General features: G+C 44.0%; 1 protein-coding gene across 1 annotated transcript; it reads right to left on the bottom strand.

Annotated features, from left to right (window-relative positions):
* Positions 1 to 6,656: 6,656 nt before the first annotated feature.
* On the bottom strand, positions 6,657 to 19,040 carry PLPP6 (phospholipid phosphatase 6). The gene is made up of 3 exons (XM_082266605.1): positions 18,872 to 19,040; positions 13,583 to 14,048; positions 6,657 to 7,369 (listed from the first exon to the last, which is right to left on the bottom strand). The coding sequence occupies exons 2-3, from the start codon at positions 14,013 to 14,015 to the stop codon at positions 7,008 to 7,010; spliced, it is 795 nt and encodes a 264-aa protein (XP_082122731.1). The 5' UTR covers positions 14,016 to 14,048; positions 18,872 to 19,040; the 3' UTR covers positions 6,657 to 7,007.
* Between the last annotated feature and the right edge of the window lie 302 nt (positions 19,041 to 19,342).

Genomic DNA, 19,342 nt, shown 5'->3' with positions numbered 1-19,342 from the left:
TGTTATAAAAAACCTCCATATACAGAACCATACACCTACACTTGATCCACAGGAAGGCAAAAAAAACTCTTATAAAAGCATGGTCCACTTTGTTTCATCGTGCAAACCAAAAAAAAAAAAAAAATCCTTCCTGATCCCCTAAGGAATTTGGCTGTTCCCTGGATAGATGCTAATGGCCAGTTCAATTTTGTGCATTTAGGAATGCATCCAGCTCTTTTTCTAAGCAATTGACTGAGGCGGCCAGAAGTATTTCTGGATGTAATCTATTCAACATTTTTATTGTTCATACAGTTAAGAAGCCTTTCTGTATGCAGGGGTTAAACCCCTTTTCCTTCAGTCGCAGAGTGCCCCTACCCTTTGCAATAACCTTGAAGTGTATACAGTGGCTTAAAAAAGTATTCATACCCCTTGAAATTTAGAACATTTTCCACATTGTCATGTTAAAACCAAAGACGTAAATATATTTTATTGGGATATTATGTCATAAACCAACAAATAGTGGCACATATTTGTGAAGTGGAAGGAAAACGATAAATGGTTTTCAAAATTTTTCTACAAAAAAATATCTAAAGTGTGGCTTGTATTTGTATTCAGCCCCCCCCCCCCCCCAATACTTTGTAGAACCACCTTTCGCTGCAAGTCTTTTGGGTATGTCTCTACCAGCTTGGCACATCTACAGAGTGACATTTTGCCAATTCTTCTTTGCATAAATCAAGCTCAAGCTCTGTCAGATTGGATGTAGAGTGTCTGTGAACAGTAATTTTCAAGTTTTGCCATAGATTCTTAAATGGATTTAGGTCTGGACTTTGACTGGGCCATTCTAGCACATGAATATGCGTTGATCTAAACCATTTCATTGTAGCTCTGGCTGAATGTTTAGGGTCGTTGTCCTACTGGAAGGTGGACCTCCACCCCAGTTTCAAGTCTTTTGAAGACTCTAACAGGTTTTCTTCTAATATTGCCCTTTTTTGGCTCCATCCATCATCCTTTCAATTCCAACCAGCTTCCCTGTCCCTGCTGAAGAAAAGCATTCCCACAACATGATGCTGCCACCACCATGTTTCACATTGGGGATGGTGTGTTTAGGGTGATGTGCAGGTTAGTTTTCCACCACACACAGCGCTTTCCTTTCAGGCCAAAAAGTTCAATTTTGGTCTCATCTGACCAGAGCATCTTCTTCCACATGTTTACTGGGTCCCCCACAGGCTTTTCGCAGACTGCAAACGGGACTTCTTATGGCTTTCTTTCAACAATGGCTTTCTTCTTGCCACTCTTCCATAAAGGCCCAGATTTGTGGAGTGCATGACTAATAGTTGTCCTGTGGAAAGATTCTCCCACCTGAGCTGTGGATCTCTGCAGCTCCTCCAGTTACCATGGGCCTCTTGGTTGCTTTCTGATTAATGCTCTCTGCCCGGCCTGTCAGTTTAGGTGGACGGCCATGTCTTGGTAGGTTTGCAGTTGTGCCATACTCTTTCCATTTTCGGATGATGGATTGAACAGTGCTCCATGTGATGTTCAAAGATTGGGCTATTTATTTATAACCTAACCCTGTTTTAAAATTCTCCACAACTTTATCCTTGACCTGTCTGGTGTGTTCCTTAGCCTTCATGACGCTGTTTGTTCACTAAGGTTCTCTAGCAAACCTTTGTCGGCTTCACAGAACATCTGTATGTATACTACGATTTAATTACATACAGATGTACTCTATTTACTAATTAGGTGACTTCTAAAGACAATTGGTTCCACTAAATTTTAGTTAGGGGTATCAGAGTAAAAGGGGGCTGAATACAAATGCACACCACACTTTCAGATATTTATTTGTAAAAATTTTAAAAAACATTTATTATTTTCCTTTCACAATTATGTGCCACTTTGTGTTGATCTATCACCTAAATACATTAACGTTTTTGGTTGCAAAGTAACAAAATGTGGACAAATACTTTTTCAAGGCACTGTAATTTTGCACCAAGTTTAGCACTGTATTTATACAGTAGATAGTGATCTTATCCCCCTTTCATAACATGTTTTAAAGGAGAATATAATCAGTTCAGCTAATTTTTACTCCTAGCTATGGCCCTCCATGTCTCTTACCAGTTTAGTTGCCCTTCTTCCATTTCCCTAACATTCTTTTTGTGAAATGGTGCCCAAAAGTGACCTGCACTTTCCAGATGAAGTGTTACTAAAGCTTTGTACAGGGGCAAGATAATGTCACTCCCTCTCTCCCTGGAGCCTATAACTCTTATTGCAAGAATGTATTTTGCTGGAAACTGCAGCTTGGCATTGCATTCAGTTAGGTCTATGATTTACTAGAACACCCAGATCTTTCTTGATTATGGACCAGTTGTACTCCATTGGAATGTATGATGCATGAATGTTTATAGCCCCCAAGTAAATAACTTTTTATTAAATTAACATTTCCCACATAGTTGCCCAACAGTGCATTCAGGCCTGCTTATAAAAGGTGAAATTGGCAAGTTTTGTATACCAACAATTCAGCTGTGGATCTCAGCAGTCTAAAAACATACAAGACAGTATAAAAGGGAGTTCTCAGCACACTTTTAAGCTGGCCACCATGGGGGGAAAAAAAAAAAAAGCAAAAACAAAAAAAAACAAATGTTTCAACTACTTAAGCCCCGTACACACGTACCGATTGTCGGCCGTAAATATTCGGCCGCCGACCGATCGGCCGATTGTAGGCTTGTAAGTATGATGCTTCCGACAGCCGACAGCGCATTTTTGGCCGAACAGAATCTGTCGTGCAGACTTTAAAATATTTGTTGGCCGTCACCAGAACGGCCGATTGTTCGCCAGTCGGTACAGATTTCGGCCGACAGACAGCAGATTAGCAAGACTAGGCATGCTCAGAAAAGAAAAAAAGACAAGGAAAGTTAACCATCACATGACATCACTTCTGCAGTCGGCTGTTGTTGGCTGACAAAATTCGTGTGCAGTCTTTTGCAGTTTTCAACAGACACGACAGCCCTGGACAAAAGACGGCCGATCGTTCGGCCGACGATCAGTACGTGTGTACGGGGCTTTAGGATAAACACAGAAGTTTTATAAACCTGTGTACGCTATTCTGGGTCACAGGAGTTCAAAAGATTTGAAAAAGATTTTTTTTTTTCGTCTTTTTTTTTTTTTTTTTTATTTATTTATGCTGGCTAACCCCTTTCACACCAGCGGGCCGTTTGGGTCCATCTGCCTGTTTTTCAGGCAGACTTGATCGTACCACCCATAGTTCGCTATGGGGCGGTGGATGTCAGCAGACATGTGTCCACTGCTACCCGCTGGCATAGGATGGGGATAGGTTTGCCATCTGACGGGCGGATTGGATCAGGTGACAATCGGATGGAAATGGACATGCAATTCGTTTCCATCTGAACGCCCCATAGAGAACAGCAGGCTGTGTCCGTATCCCCCTACTCAGTGAGAATCAGCAGAGAGATCCCTTTCTAAGCAGGTAGATCCACTTGGACGGATTCCGCCCCGTGTGAAAGGGGCCTGCTAGTTTCAAACAAATCAGAGCACCTGCAGTCGTTGCTTAAAAAAAAAAAAAATTGTAAGATTGCATTCTTCTAGGAAAGTCCACTGCCATACCAAGTTGGATGCGTATGACAGCTTAAAATTTATTTTAAGGATGGAGATGCATTGTGAACTGACATAACATTTCTTTTAACTTGAAGGAAAAATAGAAAACCAGGAAAAATAGAACTTCTAATACTTTTACATAACCACATCTGTCCTACATGGGTCTTTCATTTTACACAATTGTATATTCCCATGTACAGAAATCATCTAAAAACAATATATAACACATACTAGATCAAATAAGAAATATTTTGTTCAGCTATCTTTGGATATTAAAAGCCAACACAAAAAAGCTAAAGATACAGAAAATAATGTCACAGCTACTAAAAATCAACAAATAATATATATGGTCCCAGAATATGGACACTAAAGTACAGCAGTTTCACAATAACTTTGCATTTTAGCCCAGTAGATGAAATTGGAAATATGAAGTTCATTCCTGGCATGTGGTTGGGCTGATTTGCCAAGAGAACACTTTATTTTTCTGGAGTAACTACTGGAGGGAAAAAAATCTCAAAAAGGAATGAAAAAATTGATTTAAAAAAGATTATTTACATGCTTTACTATTCACTACCTGCAAGACAAGATTTAGTATACATACCGATGTATGTCAACATACGATTTTTATGACGCTGAATTTAGCCCAAATTGTAAAATTACATTAATATACACTGCTGAAAAAAAATTAAAGGAACACTTTAATCAGAGTACAGCATCGTTCAATTAAACTCCTGGGATATTGATCTGGTCAGTAACAGATGGGGGTTGTAAATCAGTTTCAGCTGCTTTGGTGGTAATGAAATTAACAACAGATGCACTAGACGGGCAACAATGAGACAACCCCCAAAACAGGAATGATTTTACAGGTGGAGGTCACGGACTTCTTTTCCTACTCCTCTTTTCTGACCGTTTTACACTAGTTTTGCATTTGGCTAGGGTCAGTGTCACTACTGGTAGTATGAGGTGATACCTGGACCCTACAGATGTTGCACAGGCAGTCCAACTCCTCCAGGATGGCACATTAATACGTGCCATTGCCAGAAGGTTTGCTGTGTCTCCCAGCACAGTCTCAAGAGCATAGAGGAGATTACAGGAGACAGGCAGTTACTCTAGGAGAGCTGGACAGGGCCGTAGAAGGACCTATCAGCAGGACCAGTATCTGCTCCTTTATGCAAGGAGGAACAGGATGAGCACTGCCAGAGCCCTACAAAATGACCTCCAGCAGGCCACGGGTGTGAATGTCTCTGACCAAGCAATCAGAAACAGACTTCATGAGGGTGGCTTGAGGGCCCAACATCCTTTAGTGGGCCCTGTGCTCTCTGTCTGGCCCCGTGGAGTTTGATTACCATTGAACACCAGAATTGGCAGGTCCACCACTAGTGCCCTGTGCTTTTCACAAATGAGAGCAGGTTCACCATTAGCGCATGTAACAGACATGAAAGGGTCTGGAGAAACCATGGGGAATGTTATGCTGCCTGTAACATCCTTCAGCATGACCAGTTTAGTGGTGGGTTAGTGATGGTCTGGAGAGGCATATCCATGGAGGGACAAACCGACCTTTACAAGCTAGACAATGGCACCCTGCCTGCCATTAGGTATCGGGATGAAACCTTGGACCCATTGTCAGATCCTACACTGGTGCACTGGGTCCTGGGTTCCACCTGGTGCATGACAATGCCCTGCCTCATGTAGCGAGAGTATGCAGCAAGTTCCTGGAGGATGAAGGAATTGATACCATTGAATGGCCCCCTATGCTCGCCTGACCTAAATCCAATAGAACACTTCTGGGACATTACGTTTCACTCCATCCGACGCTGCCAAGGTTGCACCTTAGTCTGTGCAGGAGCTCAGCGATGCCCTGGTCCAGATCTGTGAGGAAATACCCCAGAACACCATCCATCGTCTCATTAGGAGCATGCCCCGACGTTGTCATGCACACATACTGAGTACCATTTTGAGTTGCTGTAATGAAATTTCAGCATAATGGACTAACTTGCTGCATCATTTTTTCACTTTGGTTTTTGGGGTATCTTTAAATTCAGCCTTCTGAAGATTGATATTTTAATTTTCATCAATCGATGTGGCATCCTTTCATTCCTAACACATTACCCAGTCCATATCAGTATAGATATCCAGCATGATATTTTTCCCCATTGAGATCTGATGTGTTTTTAAAGTGTTCCTTTAATTTTTTTTTTAACCGTGTATATTAGCATAGAGCAGATCCATGCATATTTAGGCTCCATTCACACGGTTGTGTGAATGAACGCATACGGATCTGAACACTGCTGCATTGCTTTTAATAAAGCCAGTCACACAGGTGTGTAAACATGTACTGCATTCAGATCCATATTACAGAATCCAAAAATCTGCCTTTAAGAACATACACTTGTGCTTTACAAATGTATAGGTGTTTGTAAGTGTGTATATTTAAGTGGTTGTAAACCTCCGGCATGAAATATGAGCAAAACACATCCCTCCATAGTGTGTACTTGTCTCAGTTAAGAGTACCAAGTTTAATTTCTGTCTGCTGCTTCATTTCTCTTCTATCAGCATGAGTCACAAAAGAAAAATGGTAACAGGGGAGGGATCTCCCAGCTGATTGACAGCCTCAGATCTGTTCCTGTGTGAAGGGGGGTGTATCCCTTCCCTCCAATCAGCTCTCAGAGCTCTCCTCGCTGAGCAACTTCAGCTCTCCACCCCATTTTCTGACAGCTCAGACAAGCTTTATCAATTCTGGACATTGAACAGATGTAGAGAAGAGAAGACTGTAGATAGACAGGTACAATTTAGGTAGGCGGATTGGTTTCATCTCTGTGTATCACCTGAGACCAGTCACTTCACTGGGTATATGGAAGGGTTTACAACCACTTTTTAAGTCTAAACAAAAGGGAAAAATTAACTGTTATACATGCATGTCTTCCACGTACACACAACCGATTTCTTTTTTCCTTATAATCCTCCACGATGGTTAAGCAGCATGATAAGAGACCAATATATGTCAATCAAGACTCCTGGTCCTAGTGATCAAAAACAAACAACAAAAATCGAACATGTTCCTTTATACATATTACAAAATACCTTTCCCCAAAATAGAACGGAATATATTAAAATCAGAATTTCCCTTTTCACCACTTAAATTATCAGCAAAAATGTGATGTCCATGGCTTAAAGATCAACAGTGCATAAAGCTGGATTCAGAGTCCAATGGTAATCGCAAACAGTGCAGTCTATAAATCCATTCTTACATTTGTTTGTATCTTTTTTCTTGTAGCTGAAGTGACGCTTGCATCTGGCTCCTCATTACTAGAGAGCCAAAAACTTCAAGATGTGGTGAGCAACTTATTTGTATCCACTGGAATGAGAACCAGGCTTTTATTAGACTACTACTGAAAACTGCCACATGCCTGAAAGAGATATCAAATCTTAAATAGAACAGGTAAAGTGTTTGGTGACAGCCAAAAGTACTCAACCAAGCCATACTGCATGTACCCCATGAAGAAACCAAATAACACATCAGTCACATTGTGTCTACCCAGCATGACTCTAGACAAACTAACCAAAACAGCCCACAGCATTACAAGGATCCTCACTGGCACAGCCAGGACTAAGTGGTTGAGCATAAAGCGAGACACCATTGCTGCTCTTGTAGCATGGCCCGAAGGAAAGGAATACTTGTCTACAGAGAAGGTGGCAAACATATCCATGCGGTTTTGCGTTGGTCGCCGGCGCTTCACTATTCCTTTCACAACTCCTACAAGAATGATATCCAGTAGTAGCGCTGCAGAAGAGAAAATATGCTTACTGATTAAAAATTTAAAAATATACAGTATACACATTTGTAGTAATACAGTTTCCAGATTTTTACACAGTAGCTTTTCATGACTTCCTACACAAAACTAAGATAACGTTAAAGAGGGGACGCAATGCTGTTGGGCCCTGCAACTCCATTTTGCTTTTTTTGGCCATAAAGCAGCTACATGTCAAGCTTCCTCAAGGCCCCTTTGTAAAGTGTGCTTCCTAACTCTAGTCTAACAGAGCTCCCATCTTTGGACCTATATAGAAAATAATAAATGGAGGGCAGGTATTCCTGGAGATAATAAAATTGAGGGCAGGTATGCCTGGAAAAATAATAAATGGAGGGCATGTAACCCATTCCTTCCTAAAGGTACAGAAACATACCAGAAGCCCAGCACAGCACAATGGCTGCTGAAGACCTCCGCTGTGTCTTAGAGCTGCATGATTCTGGATAAAATGAAAAATCACAAATTTTTTTGCTTAGAATAAAGATCACGATTCTCTCACAATTCTTGGCATAACAACATAATCTTTTACATTATACAAAAAAACTGGGCTAACTTTTCTGTCTCATTTTTTAAAAAATTCATTAAAGTGTAATTTGTCCCAAAAAAACTGCGTTTGAAAGTATATATATATTTGGGGGTCCTAAGGAATTTTCTAGCAAAAAATGCTGATTTTAACTTGTAAGCAACAAGTGTCGGAAATAGGCTTAGTCTTTAAGAGGTTAAAATGCCCTCCTTTAGACCCTGTTCACACCTGAGCGTATTTTAGCTTTTAAAACGCTCATCTTTGAAGTCTCAAAACGCCCAACAAGCAAAATCCCTTTCATTTCAATAGCCCCAGTTCACATTTGAGCGTTTGTCACTTAAAGCAAAACACCTAAAGCTCAAAAAAAGTACATGAGCTTCTTTTTTGGCAGATTACAAGCATTTTTGCTAGATGTCAATGCCTGCCTCCAAACCCCTGCAAAAAAGCCAGAAAAAAAAAAAAACGCTCAGGTATGGAAGGAGCCTAATGCCTCGTACACACGCAACAATTGTTGGCCGACCGATCGGCCGTCTTTTGTCCAGTGTTGTTTGTTGGTTGAAATGTGCTCTAGACTTGCACTGGACTTTTGTTGGCCAACAAAAACCAACTTCAGAAGTGATGTCATGTGATGGTTGACTTTCCCTGTGTTTTTTCTTCTCTGAGTATGCCCAGTCTTGCTCATCAGATTTTTGTCTGCCGAAATCTGTACTGACTGACGAAAAATCGGCCGTTGTGGTGATGGCCAACAAAAATTTTATAGCATGCACACCAGATTTTATTCGGCCGAAAAGTCGCAGTCGGTTGTCGGAATCATCATACTAACAAGCCGAAAATCGTCCGATCGGACGTTGGCCGAAAATTCACAGCCAACAATTGTTGCGTGTGTACGACGCATTACAGACGGAAGTTCATTCCTTTCATCTAAGGCTGCATTCACACTTGAGCGTAGCGGTTTTTACCGCGATTTTACCGCGATTTTTACCGCGATTTTTTCAGGCGTTTTTCATTGACATCAAAAACGCTGGTAATCAGCCCAAAAAGAAGCTCATGTACTTTTTTCAGCTACAGGCGTTTTGCAAAACGCTCAGATGTGAACAGGGGCCATTTAAATGAATAGGGTTTTACTTGTTGGGCGTTTTGGAAGCGTTTCTTTTGAGCGTTTTTGGAGCTGAAAACGCCCAGGTGTGAATGGAGCCTTAAAGTAGGAAATGATACATTGTAAAACATTGTGTTTATAGTTATCTAGCAGCCTTAACAATGTTGATAAACATTTGCCTCTTCCTGACATTAGCATCTCAATTGAGTCAGTCTTTTCTCAGGGCACAATTTTGCATTTCATATACTGTACAAGGTTGCCATAATTTATAGAATGCATGGTGGTCTTTGAAGTATAGAAGATAAACCTGAAAAATCAGAATACATGTGGCTTAGTGATACACAGAACAATAAAGAGACACTAAAAAATATACTTATGCTCCAAAAATATTGCCATACAGCTCCATGACTTAGTGGACTTGTAATCTATTGTTCATTAAATTCTTAAGGCTCTTTCACACGGTCCGCCTCCGCAGGCGGATCCGTGTTGCTCAGCGGGGATCGATCCGCGATCCCCGCCGAGCCGGGCGGATGACAGCTCCGTCTCTGCTTGCAGAGCAGAGAGGGAGGTGTCTCAGCACCCGCTGCCCTCTATGGGGGATCGGAGGAGAGCGGACCGCTTGTCCGCTCTCATCAGATCCGCTCCGCTCTGATTACTGAACGGATGGAAAAATAGGGTTTCCATCCGTCCAGATTTCAGCACAGGATCGGATGCGGATGGCAGCGGGTGTCAGCAGAGGTGACCTCCGCTGACACCCGCTGCCCCATAGAGCTGCATGGAGGATCCGATCAGATCCGCCTAAAAAACTGATAGGCGGATCTGATCGGACCGCCCGTGTGAAAGAGCCCTTACTGTGTTTTTCTGCCTCCTAACATCCGCCATGAGTTCCCAAACCTCTCCTTTTCCCCTCTCACTTTCATTTGTGTGGAATAAGCAGTGCACATTAGTTGCAGTCATATGCACTTCTCTATGGACACTAAAAATCCCATTCTCCATAGTCTGGTTTCAGACAAAGCAAGAGACATGGCTATGTTACAGTGGGACCATGGAGAATAAGGGTAGCCAGTCTCTAACAGAAAGTCAGATCATGGGAGCCTTTTTTTATTTTTTTTTAAAGCGGAGTTCCAGTCCCCTAAACAATTTTTAGTTGAAGACGCCTGTAGCTTTGACAAATCAAGTACATGAAGATTATCAAACAGTCATAATGCATTTCGTTTTATTTTATTAATAAAAAAGCTTTTACTTACCTGATGTCAGAAGCAGGCAGGTTCCATTCTAGCTGTGGTCATCTGAAGCCCTCCCGCATTCATTTCCGGGATTTCTGTGCAGCTGGCTACCCAGCATGCACCCGGATTTCGCGCCTGTTCAGTAATATCACAATGCGGCTCTCCCTCCCGTGCAATTACGCAATGCATCAGATGTTGCTGCGTCCCCACCGCGTCCCAGTGGGCAAGCTCCATCCCAGTGCGCATGTGCAGTCAGTCACTGTTCTCGGCTGTAGGTAAAATGTTGCTTAAGTCCGCCTATTCGCGTAATTTCCGGCCTGCAAATAACGCGATATTTCGTACCTAGGCGATTCGCAAGGAGTCATGGGATACATCACAGTGCTATCCCAGGGGCCCTTGCAAATCGCCGAATCGTCCGCCATAAAATAGAAAAATAGAAAATAAAAGGTATTTGCATTTAAAAAAAAAAAAAAAAAATTACTACGATTGTGAAATGTATTACTAAAGTCTGAATGATCTAAAGGGACTTAAAAAAATGGGTGGAACTCCGCTTTAAACGAAGAAAACATGCTTGAACAGGATTTTTTTAAAACCAGAATTTAGCGTCACTTTAAACAAAGAAATATACTTCTTTTTTTAACATATCGGAGGTTGAGGTTTTCTAGTAAAATGGGTAGTATAAAAAAAAAAAAAATCTGAACTATAATCCTGGTGTTAATGTAGTGCTGAGGTAATTTGTTTTTGTCTAAGCTCCCCCTCTCCCAGTTTGGCAGTGTATTTTAATTCTTAGTGCATCATGATAAAGGTTATATCCACCTTTTTATGCAGCAGAAGATTAGCAAGGCAGCATTAAATCCTTTAAAGTGAGGGTTGGCAATCCATCGAAAGCTGTCTACCTGTCGACCTGCAGACAGGCGACAGGTAGCCCGCGACCAGGTCTGCACCACTGACCCCCGCGTTCTACTTGTAGGTACTGGACTGCTTCTCTCTCTACCAGCATCCTCCTCCGCCGACTCTTTGGTCCTCTCTTCCTCCCTGACAGCGGGGAGCGAGAGCCAGCACAGCTCAGAAAGGAGGGCCAAATTAACTTGTTAAGCTAAGCAATATGAAAAGTCACTCAGCCAGATCCTGCTCCCGCCGTCCAGAACTGTGCTGCCTCCTGGTCTCAGCTGTGTGCATAGGTAGGATGCTATGGAAAACTGTTATGGGAGGGTAAAGGGGAGAACCCTGCATTCCGCGCTCACCCCACTCCCCAACCCCGAGTTACGCACCCCCCCCCACTCACCAACCCTGCATTTTTTAGCGCTCAACGCACTCCCCAACCCTGCGTTCCTTAGAGCTCAACGCACTCCCCAACCCTGCGTTCCTCAGAGCTCAACGCACTCCCCAACCCTGCGTTCCTCAGAGCTCAACGCACTCCCCAACCCTGCGTTCCTCAGAGCTCAACGCACTCCCCAACCCTGCGTTCCTCAGAGCTCAACGCACTCCCCAACCCTGCGTTCCTCAGAGCTCAACGCACTCCCCAACCCTGCGTTCCTCAGAGCTCAACGCACTCCCCAACCCTGCGTTCCTCAGAGCTCAACGCACTCCCCAACCCTGCGTTCCTCAGAGCTCAACGCACTCCCCAACCCTGCGTTCCTCAGAGCTCAACGCACTCCCCAACCCTGCGTTCCTCAGAGCTCAACGCACTCCCCAACCCTGCGTTCCTCAGAGCTCAACGCACTCCCCAACCCTGCGTTCCTCAGAGCTCAACGCACTCCCCAGCCCTGCGTTCCTCAGCGCTCAACGCACTCCCCAGCCCTGCGTTCCTTAGCGCTCAACGCACTCTCCAACCCTGCGTTCCTTAGCGCTCAACGCATTCCCCAACCCTGCGTTTTATTTAGCTGACCCCACCCACTCCTTCCCGCCTTACAGGATAGGTTCACTTTAAAAAAGTAAATAAATGCATATTTTTTTGCAGCCAAAATATTGTGCATTTTTTTTTTCTAAGGAGCCTGCAGAGCATTTCCCCCATGATCAGCAGAGGGGCAATCTCAGGCTCCTGCAGACTCTCAGCATAGCCGTCCAGTTACCTGAGAGCAGGAAGATCAATGGACTACCAGGACAATCCCTAGTGCCTTCGCAGCTCATTGAAAACTACAAGCTGTCAGCTGCAATGGCTGATGGTACTTGTAGGCATTCTTTCACAGGAAACTGAATGAATGATGGGCCCACATGGCCGCGCTGTTTTCAAATAGTGACAGCGGGCGTGCGGGGGGGGGGGGGGGGTCAGATCCCGGAACTGCTGTCAAAGGGAGGGGGGTGCAACGGTGGGAGGGCATGCTGGAACGTTACAAAAACGGGTAGAGCATGCAACATGTTTCAAAAGACAAAACTTATTCTTTAGGCTGGATTTACACCAGTGTGAATTGGATACGGGTTTTCCAGCATCTAATTCGCATAACAGGAGATTGTGACCGGCTCTAAATTGAGCCAGTTCACACATCTACAGAGCGGCTGCGGAGGGAATTGCACAGAGGTCCTGTGCGTCTTTGACTCTGTTTCAGGTTCGAATTCAGGCAAAAATTCGGGTCTGATTCAGTCCTGAAAAAGAGAACAGGGAGGCACCGGAACCTTGCTGTCAGCTGCATCCGTCTGCAGTGTGAACCCACCCTTAAAAGCTGGACAAGCCAAGCATTACCAACGCGCCCCCATCAGTCATTCTGGCTTGTTCAAAATACATACATAGTGTGCTCTCTGAGACATTCTCAGTGGCTACAGCACACTGTTTGAGCGATCCAGAAATGCAGTTGGGGGTGCACTGCCATACGTTGAATCCAATGCACACAAAAGTGAAAGATATAGGCACCATTCACGCCTGAGCGTATTGTTTTCAGGCGCGTTTTTTTTGGCATGTTTTGCAGGTGTTTGGAGGCAGGCATTTACATCTAACAAAAACGCTTGTAATCTGCCAAAAAAGAAGCTCATGTACTTTTTTGAGCTTCAGGCGACAAAACGCTCATATGTGAACAGGGATCATTGAAATGAATGGGATTTTGCTTGTTTGGTGTTTTGAAACTTCAGAGATGAGCATTTTAGGAGCTGAGAAACGCTCAGGTGTGAACAGGGCCAAACAATCACAATTACCAACAAGGTCTAAAAAAAAAAAAAAATTCCTGACAAATCATATATATAACAATGTGGCACTCATAAATAAAACATTAAGTATCAGAAGAGAACAGGATAAAGCACAATCTTCAAGAATGTGGCTTAATACAATGGTATTTTAGGCAGCTGTCTGAAAAGTTTAGTACAATACTTTTGTACATCCGTTACCTAAATTTGGTATTTAAATTTCACTTACCAAAAAGCAGGTTAAGTATCACCTCTCTGCCCGCTGAACTATCACTTTTGTACAGGCAATAGAACGTGCAACAAATCCAGGGTATTCCATGACCAGAAATCTCCACTAGCTTCATCAAAGGACGTGCACTACCCCATGAGGATCCATCCCTGGCACATACACCCATTTTCTTAGATAGCCAGAGGTCAACTGCCAACAATGATCTTAGTGCAATCCCAAGAAACGATGGGTTTAACTTCATGCAATCCTCCTCTGGAAGCTGCTGCGATGAACTGGGGTCTTTCCAGTGAACCGGACTGTCTGAAGGTCGAGGTCTACTTGTAGGTATGTCTGAAGGACTCGTCCTATTAGTCAGTAGAGAGATGAACTCAAACCTTTCATTAGAAATAGAGCCGGTGGTGTTGGCTGCTCTTGCGGTTCTTGGACTAGGCATTTCTGTGCAGTGCAGTGGTCCTTCAGTACAGGCCTAGACAGACCAAAGATGTTTTTTTACATTCATTATCATAAATGAAGCACCAATGAAAAGGGTTTAAAGCTGAACTCCAGAAAGTACCCTAAACATGCCATAGACAGAGCTTTAAAGACCCTACAGGTCATCAGTATAGTCAACCGTGAATAAAGGGCCTAGAATTATTGATCTCACTTCTTATGTGTATGTCAGGGTTTGGGGGGGGGGGGGGTGGATTTTAACAACTTTGGTGTAACTTTAATTCCTTACCCTTTTTTGAATTTTCTTTTTTGTTTTATGAAACTTTTAATTTTGTAACACAGTCCCCAATGCGGTGTATATTTTGTGACAGGTTCCCTTTAAATGAGACATCAGGGGTCTAAAAGATCCCGGATGTCTCACCTGCCCTCCAATGAATCTAACGGAGTGCAGATCTCACTGCATTCGATTCTTCCCCAGCCATAGCAGCTGAGGACAGTGACACCAGGAACTGGAAGTGATGTTTTACACATTGGCACTTTTCCACTGCAAGTACCGGCTCGGCTCTACTCGGCCCGGTTTGCTTTTCCACTGCTGGTACCGCACGGTATGGTGTTGGAATGGTTTCGGTACGGTTTGGTATGGTTTGCTTTTCCACTAAAGTAGTACTAAAGTTAAGTAGGTGGGATAACAGATTCTTTGACCAATCAGTGGCTAGTAGTGACTGCATGCAAAGGATTGTGGGATATGGTACCGGGTATGGTACCTCTTGGAACCACAATCAAGGTGGTACTGTTTTAGAGAGCCGTACCGTTCGGTTCCATGCAGTGGAAAAGCGCCACCTTACTGTACCGTACCGAACCGTTCCTACACCGTACCATGCGGTACCAGCAGTGGAAAAGCACAAAAGCGAGCCGAACCGTTCGGTTCCATGCAATGGAAAAGCGCCAATAGTCTCTGCATCAGTAACAGGAAGGGGAGATCAGTGAACAGGTGTTGCTAATCTCCCTCCCCTCTACCTGGCGGCACCTGCCATGCTGGTCCCTGGTCTGCCAATGGACACAAGGAGTCTGGGAAACATGGCGGGGGCATGCGTGGAAGAGGGTAACTGGCAGTAACAGGTATGTGCTGCCATCCAACAGCCAACAGACAGCTGCTAGGAGTGTGTGTAAAATCGCCCAAAGCCACCGCCATAATTTCTACAGCAGCCGCAGTAGAGCCCAAATCGAGGATATTACCAACCTCCTCCGTCCCACTGCCCTCTAACTAACGGCTTGTATGGAAACAAAGAAAATAAAAAAAACTATACAAAAGCCCATCCTACTTAAAAGGATATGTCCACCTTAAAAAAATAAAATAATAAATACAAATTTTTTGCAGGTAAAAAAAAAAAAAAAAACGTGCATTTTTTTTCCCCTAAAGAGCCTTAAGAGCAATGCACCCGCGACCAGCATCTGCAAACTCTTAGCATAGCTGTCTGCCAGTACCACGTACGAGCAGACCGTTACCCGAGAGCAGAAAGATCAATGGACTTTGAGGATGTTTACCAGCTCCCTTGCAGCTCATTGAGTATTACAAGCCACCAGCCGCAATGGCTGACCAAACTTGTAGGCATTTATTCACAAGAAACTGTGAATGAAGAAAAACGGTAGGAAAATGTAACATGTTCCAAAAGCTAACTAATCCTTTAATGTAGAGCCCCATTTTAGATAGAGTAAGGGAGAGTTATAACCCCTGTCAGTTTTTTTTTTTTTTTTACATTCTGTGTTCCATTGGAGACATTTCCCTTAGCTGAAACAGGGAGTGAGAGGAAATCTCAGGTGAGGGAATTCCTGGTTGTCACAGCAGTTACCAGAACTAGTGTCCCCACTGGGAAATGTCCCCTTTATTACTGTTCTTTACTTCCTTCTTTGGGCATCAACGTCACTGTTTGCTTCATTTGCACACCTCCGCTTGGTGGAGGTAACAGTTACAGTGGCCGGGCCCCCCTCTCATAGGCAGGAGAAGTCATGGGGGTGGTGGGGGACACAAGAAGATATTGAGCAGGGAAAAGGTCTGGTCCACAAGGCAGAAAATGAGCATTGCTCATACAGGAAACTGTGACTTTGATCCATTACACTGCAGGATGGCTTAGGGAGAGGAGTCAAGGCTGATGAGTAAGCTAATTGATGCACAAGGCACTATTTACATTTCATTTTTCCTGGAGTTGGCCTGAATACTATCCGAGTCATTGGCCGATTACAAGGACACATTTCAGGAAAGGCATACTTGTTCTGAGTCAGTGACTCAAACTGGTGAAGCAGGAAGGTCAGCAGAGAGCTAGTATTAGAGTGAGCAATCAGTAATGACAGCCTCCATGTTTATCTCAAGAAAATAACACAGCAACAGAGATAAGGATGTCAATCAGCTGGAGGTCCCTCCCTTGTCACCATTTTTCTCTTGATGTCAGGAAAACCTGTCAGAGGTGATTCATGCAGATAGCAAAAGGAATGAGGTAGCAGACAAAAGTGACACTCAATGCTCTTAATTGAGACAAGTACACACTATAGGAGGGACATGCTTTGTGCAGATTTCATGTCTGAGGTTTACAACCACTTTAAAGTGGAAATCCAGCCTAACACTAACTATGCTTGAAAATGTTCCTTTTTTTTTTTTTAGGCATAGTTAGTGTTAGACTGGGATTCCACTTTAGCCACTTGCTGACCTCTCACATTGAGCGTACTGCGGCAAAGTGGTTCGTTATTGTCCAGTGACGTAGGTCTGGACTCCTTCACTTGTGGGCGGCGCACGCGCGCCGCCGGAGGCTCGCTCCCGTTGTTTTCAGTCACAGCGGCAGTCGGGCCAGGGGAGGAGCGGCGATAATCACATGCTCTGTGCAGAAAAAAAAAAAGGAGTGTCCGGTGTCTGAAGAGATACCACACTTGATGCAAGGATATCAATCATTTATTAAGAATCAAGCATAAATACATCGAGCCAACATGTTTTGGAGGAACTGCCTCCCCCTTCTTCAGGGCTATTGGTACTGCCTCTGTATTGTTCCAGCCATCATCTGTCAGCACAAGTCTTGTTACTGAGACACAAGTACCACCACGGAGCCCACCGATCTCCGTTGATAGCCCGGAATAAGGGGAAGGCAGTTCCCATGAAACGCTTTGGCTTGATTTGTTTATTCTTGATCATCTATGATTGATATCCTTGTATAAAGTGTGGCATCACTTCAAACACCGGGCATCTCCTCTTTTCTTATTTAAAAATGCACATCATGAGAAGTGTCCCCAGCTGCTGCCAGGATTGTGATTGACATCAGTGCCCAGGAGGATAAATAAACTGCATCTCCTGGTACACAGAGCCTCCGACACTCCTGGAAGTGTCAGAGACCATTAGAAATACACATTCATTTTGCAGTGCAGCAAGGAAAGATTTTACAAGGACAGCAGTCTGATTCAGGATTAGGAGTGCTTCCAATGTTTGTCCTAATAAGCATGGGGTAATGACAGGGCTTCTTTAGACCCCTCAAAGTGTCACCATACATATTAGGATGGCCATACACGCTTCAATAAAAATGATCGATTTCTCTTTCAATCGTTCTCTTCTGATAGGAATAACTGATCTATTATCCACAACCCATACAAAGGGAAGTGGATTTTGATCGATAGTTAAAATATGATCAAAAGTTATTGATCACGTCTGTTTTTACTGTTCAGTTACAATCTAATTTGTGAACAAAGCATTTTAGTGGTGACAATTGATGCATCACAATCTATTTTCCGTTATGAAACTGATCTAAAAATCGGACGGAAGGAAAGCTCTGGCTTTTCAACTGTTTGGCAATTTAATCGAATCGCACATCGGATCGGATTAAAAAAAGTGCTCATGGCCACTAGGCATTAGCTAAGATGTGTTTGGACAGGAGTATGAACCTGCCTGAGTTATCCTGCTAGGAAGCAGTCAAAGCCAACGTCCAATCATACGTCCCTTAAGCCAGCCACACAGGGTTTGATTCTCAGCCGGTTCAGCAGGAACTGGTCGAGATTCAAAACGTACTAAGTTGATCAATCAACTTGGGTACAACCAGCCTGCCAGATTCTTTTGCCATTATCACAAGTGACTTCTATAGCCGCTAACGATAATCACGGCCTTCTACCGGCGGGGGCGGCTTCTCCCCCCTGGGCCAGGAGATGACAATGGCCCGGCAGGAGGGATTTCAGCATCAACACTGTCTGTGCTGATGGGGAATTTGAGCGAATTTCTTTCCTGCAACCACCAACCAGGCTGCCAGATTCTCTTGCCATTATCGCAAGTAGCTGCTAACGATAATCACGGTCTTCTCCCGCCCGGGCCAGGAGAAGACAATTGCTTGGCAGGAGGGATTCCCGCATCAACACGGTCTGTGCTGATGGGGGTTTTGAGCAAATATCTTTCCTGCTGCAACCCGTGGTTGCAGGAAAGAAATTCACTCCATGTATGGCCAGCCTTACATACGTGCGGCTGGGGAGCGGAGAATGCCTCTGCCGCCTATGATTGGCCGTTGGCTTTAACTGCTTCCTGGCAGGATATCTCAGGTGGGTTCACACCTGTTGGGTTGATTCTACAGGAGATTGTACAATCAGATTGTGTGGTGAGAAGAATCTTTTTGCAAACATTACACTGGTATAAAATGTGATACAGGAGAATATTGTACAGGACAATCAGATGATGTGTGACACTGAGCCCTGGCTTGTGACAATGAATGATAGATAGATAGATAAGGTTCATTCAATGAGAAATAATAGCATATGAAAGGGACACCATAAAGCGATGGATTACAGGAGATGTCTATATGCAGACTGACTGCCATATCCCTGCACCTGTCACTCACTCACCTCGGACAATCCCAGTACTATCTCTCTGACTGCAGACAGCAGCTCCTCTACACTCCCGTCCCCTCGTATACACGTCCCCTGATGTCACACAGCGCAGCCTCCACGTCCTCACCGTGATGGGAAACCTTTGGACAAAGTGGCCTAACAGCGGCCATGCTATGGTTGGCACTTCCGTGTATTAGAGAGAATAGGGAGGCGGGGATGTGCTGTGGAAGAGGACACATTGTGATTGGCAGTCAACCTTCTGTTCTGATTGGTTGAAAGGAGCCTTGACACCTGTCCGCAGCCGATATAGCCGCAGGCCTTGGGAAGGCAGCTCTCCGCCCCCTTGTGGTACCTGGAGGTATTTACGTGCCAATATGTGATGAGTGGGGAGCCTTGCCAAGGAAGGCGGGTCTTATTTAAAGAAACCCTGTCACCACATACATTGGCAGCTAAATGATCTGTACTGTATGTTCTTACAGAAGTTCT

This window comes from Pelophylax lessonae (genome assembly GCF_965119305.1).
Source record: "Pelophylax lessonae genome assembly, chromosome: 8".
NCBI lineage: Eukaryota > Metazoa > Chordata > Amphibia > Anura > Ranidae > Pelophylax > Pelophylax lessonae.
This window is presented reverse-complemented; position numbering and strand designations above follow the sequence as displayed.

What these genes read in the sequence shown, in the direction of transcription:
- PLPP6 (XM_082266605.1), bottom strand. Translation starts at nt 14,015, where the DNA reads ATGCCTAGTCCAAGAACCGCAAGAGCAGCCAACACCACCGGCTCTATT. An exon ending in GATACTTAACCTGCTTTTTG is followed by an intron (nt 7,370 to 13,582) that starts GTAAGTGAAATT and finishes TCTCTTCTGCAG; the next exon opens with CGCTACTACTGGATATCATT.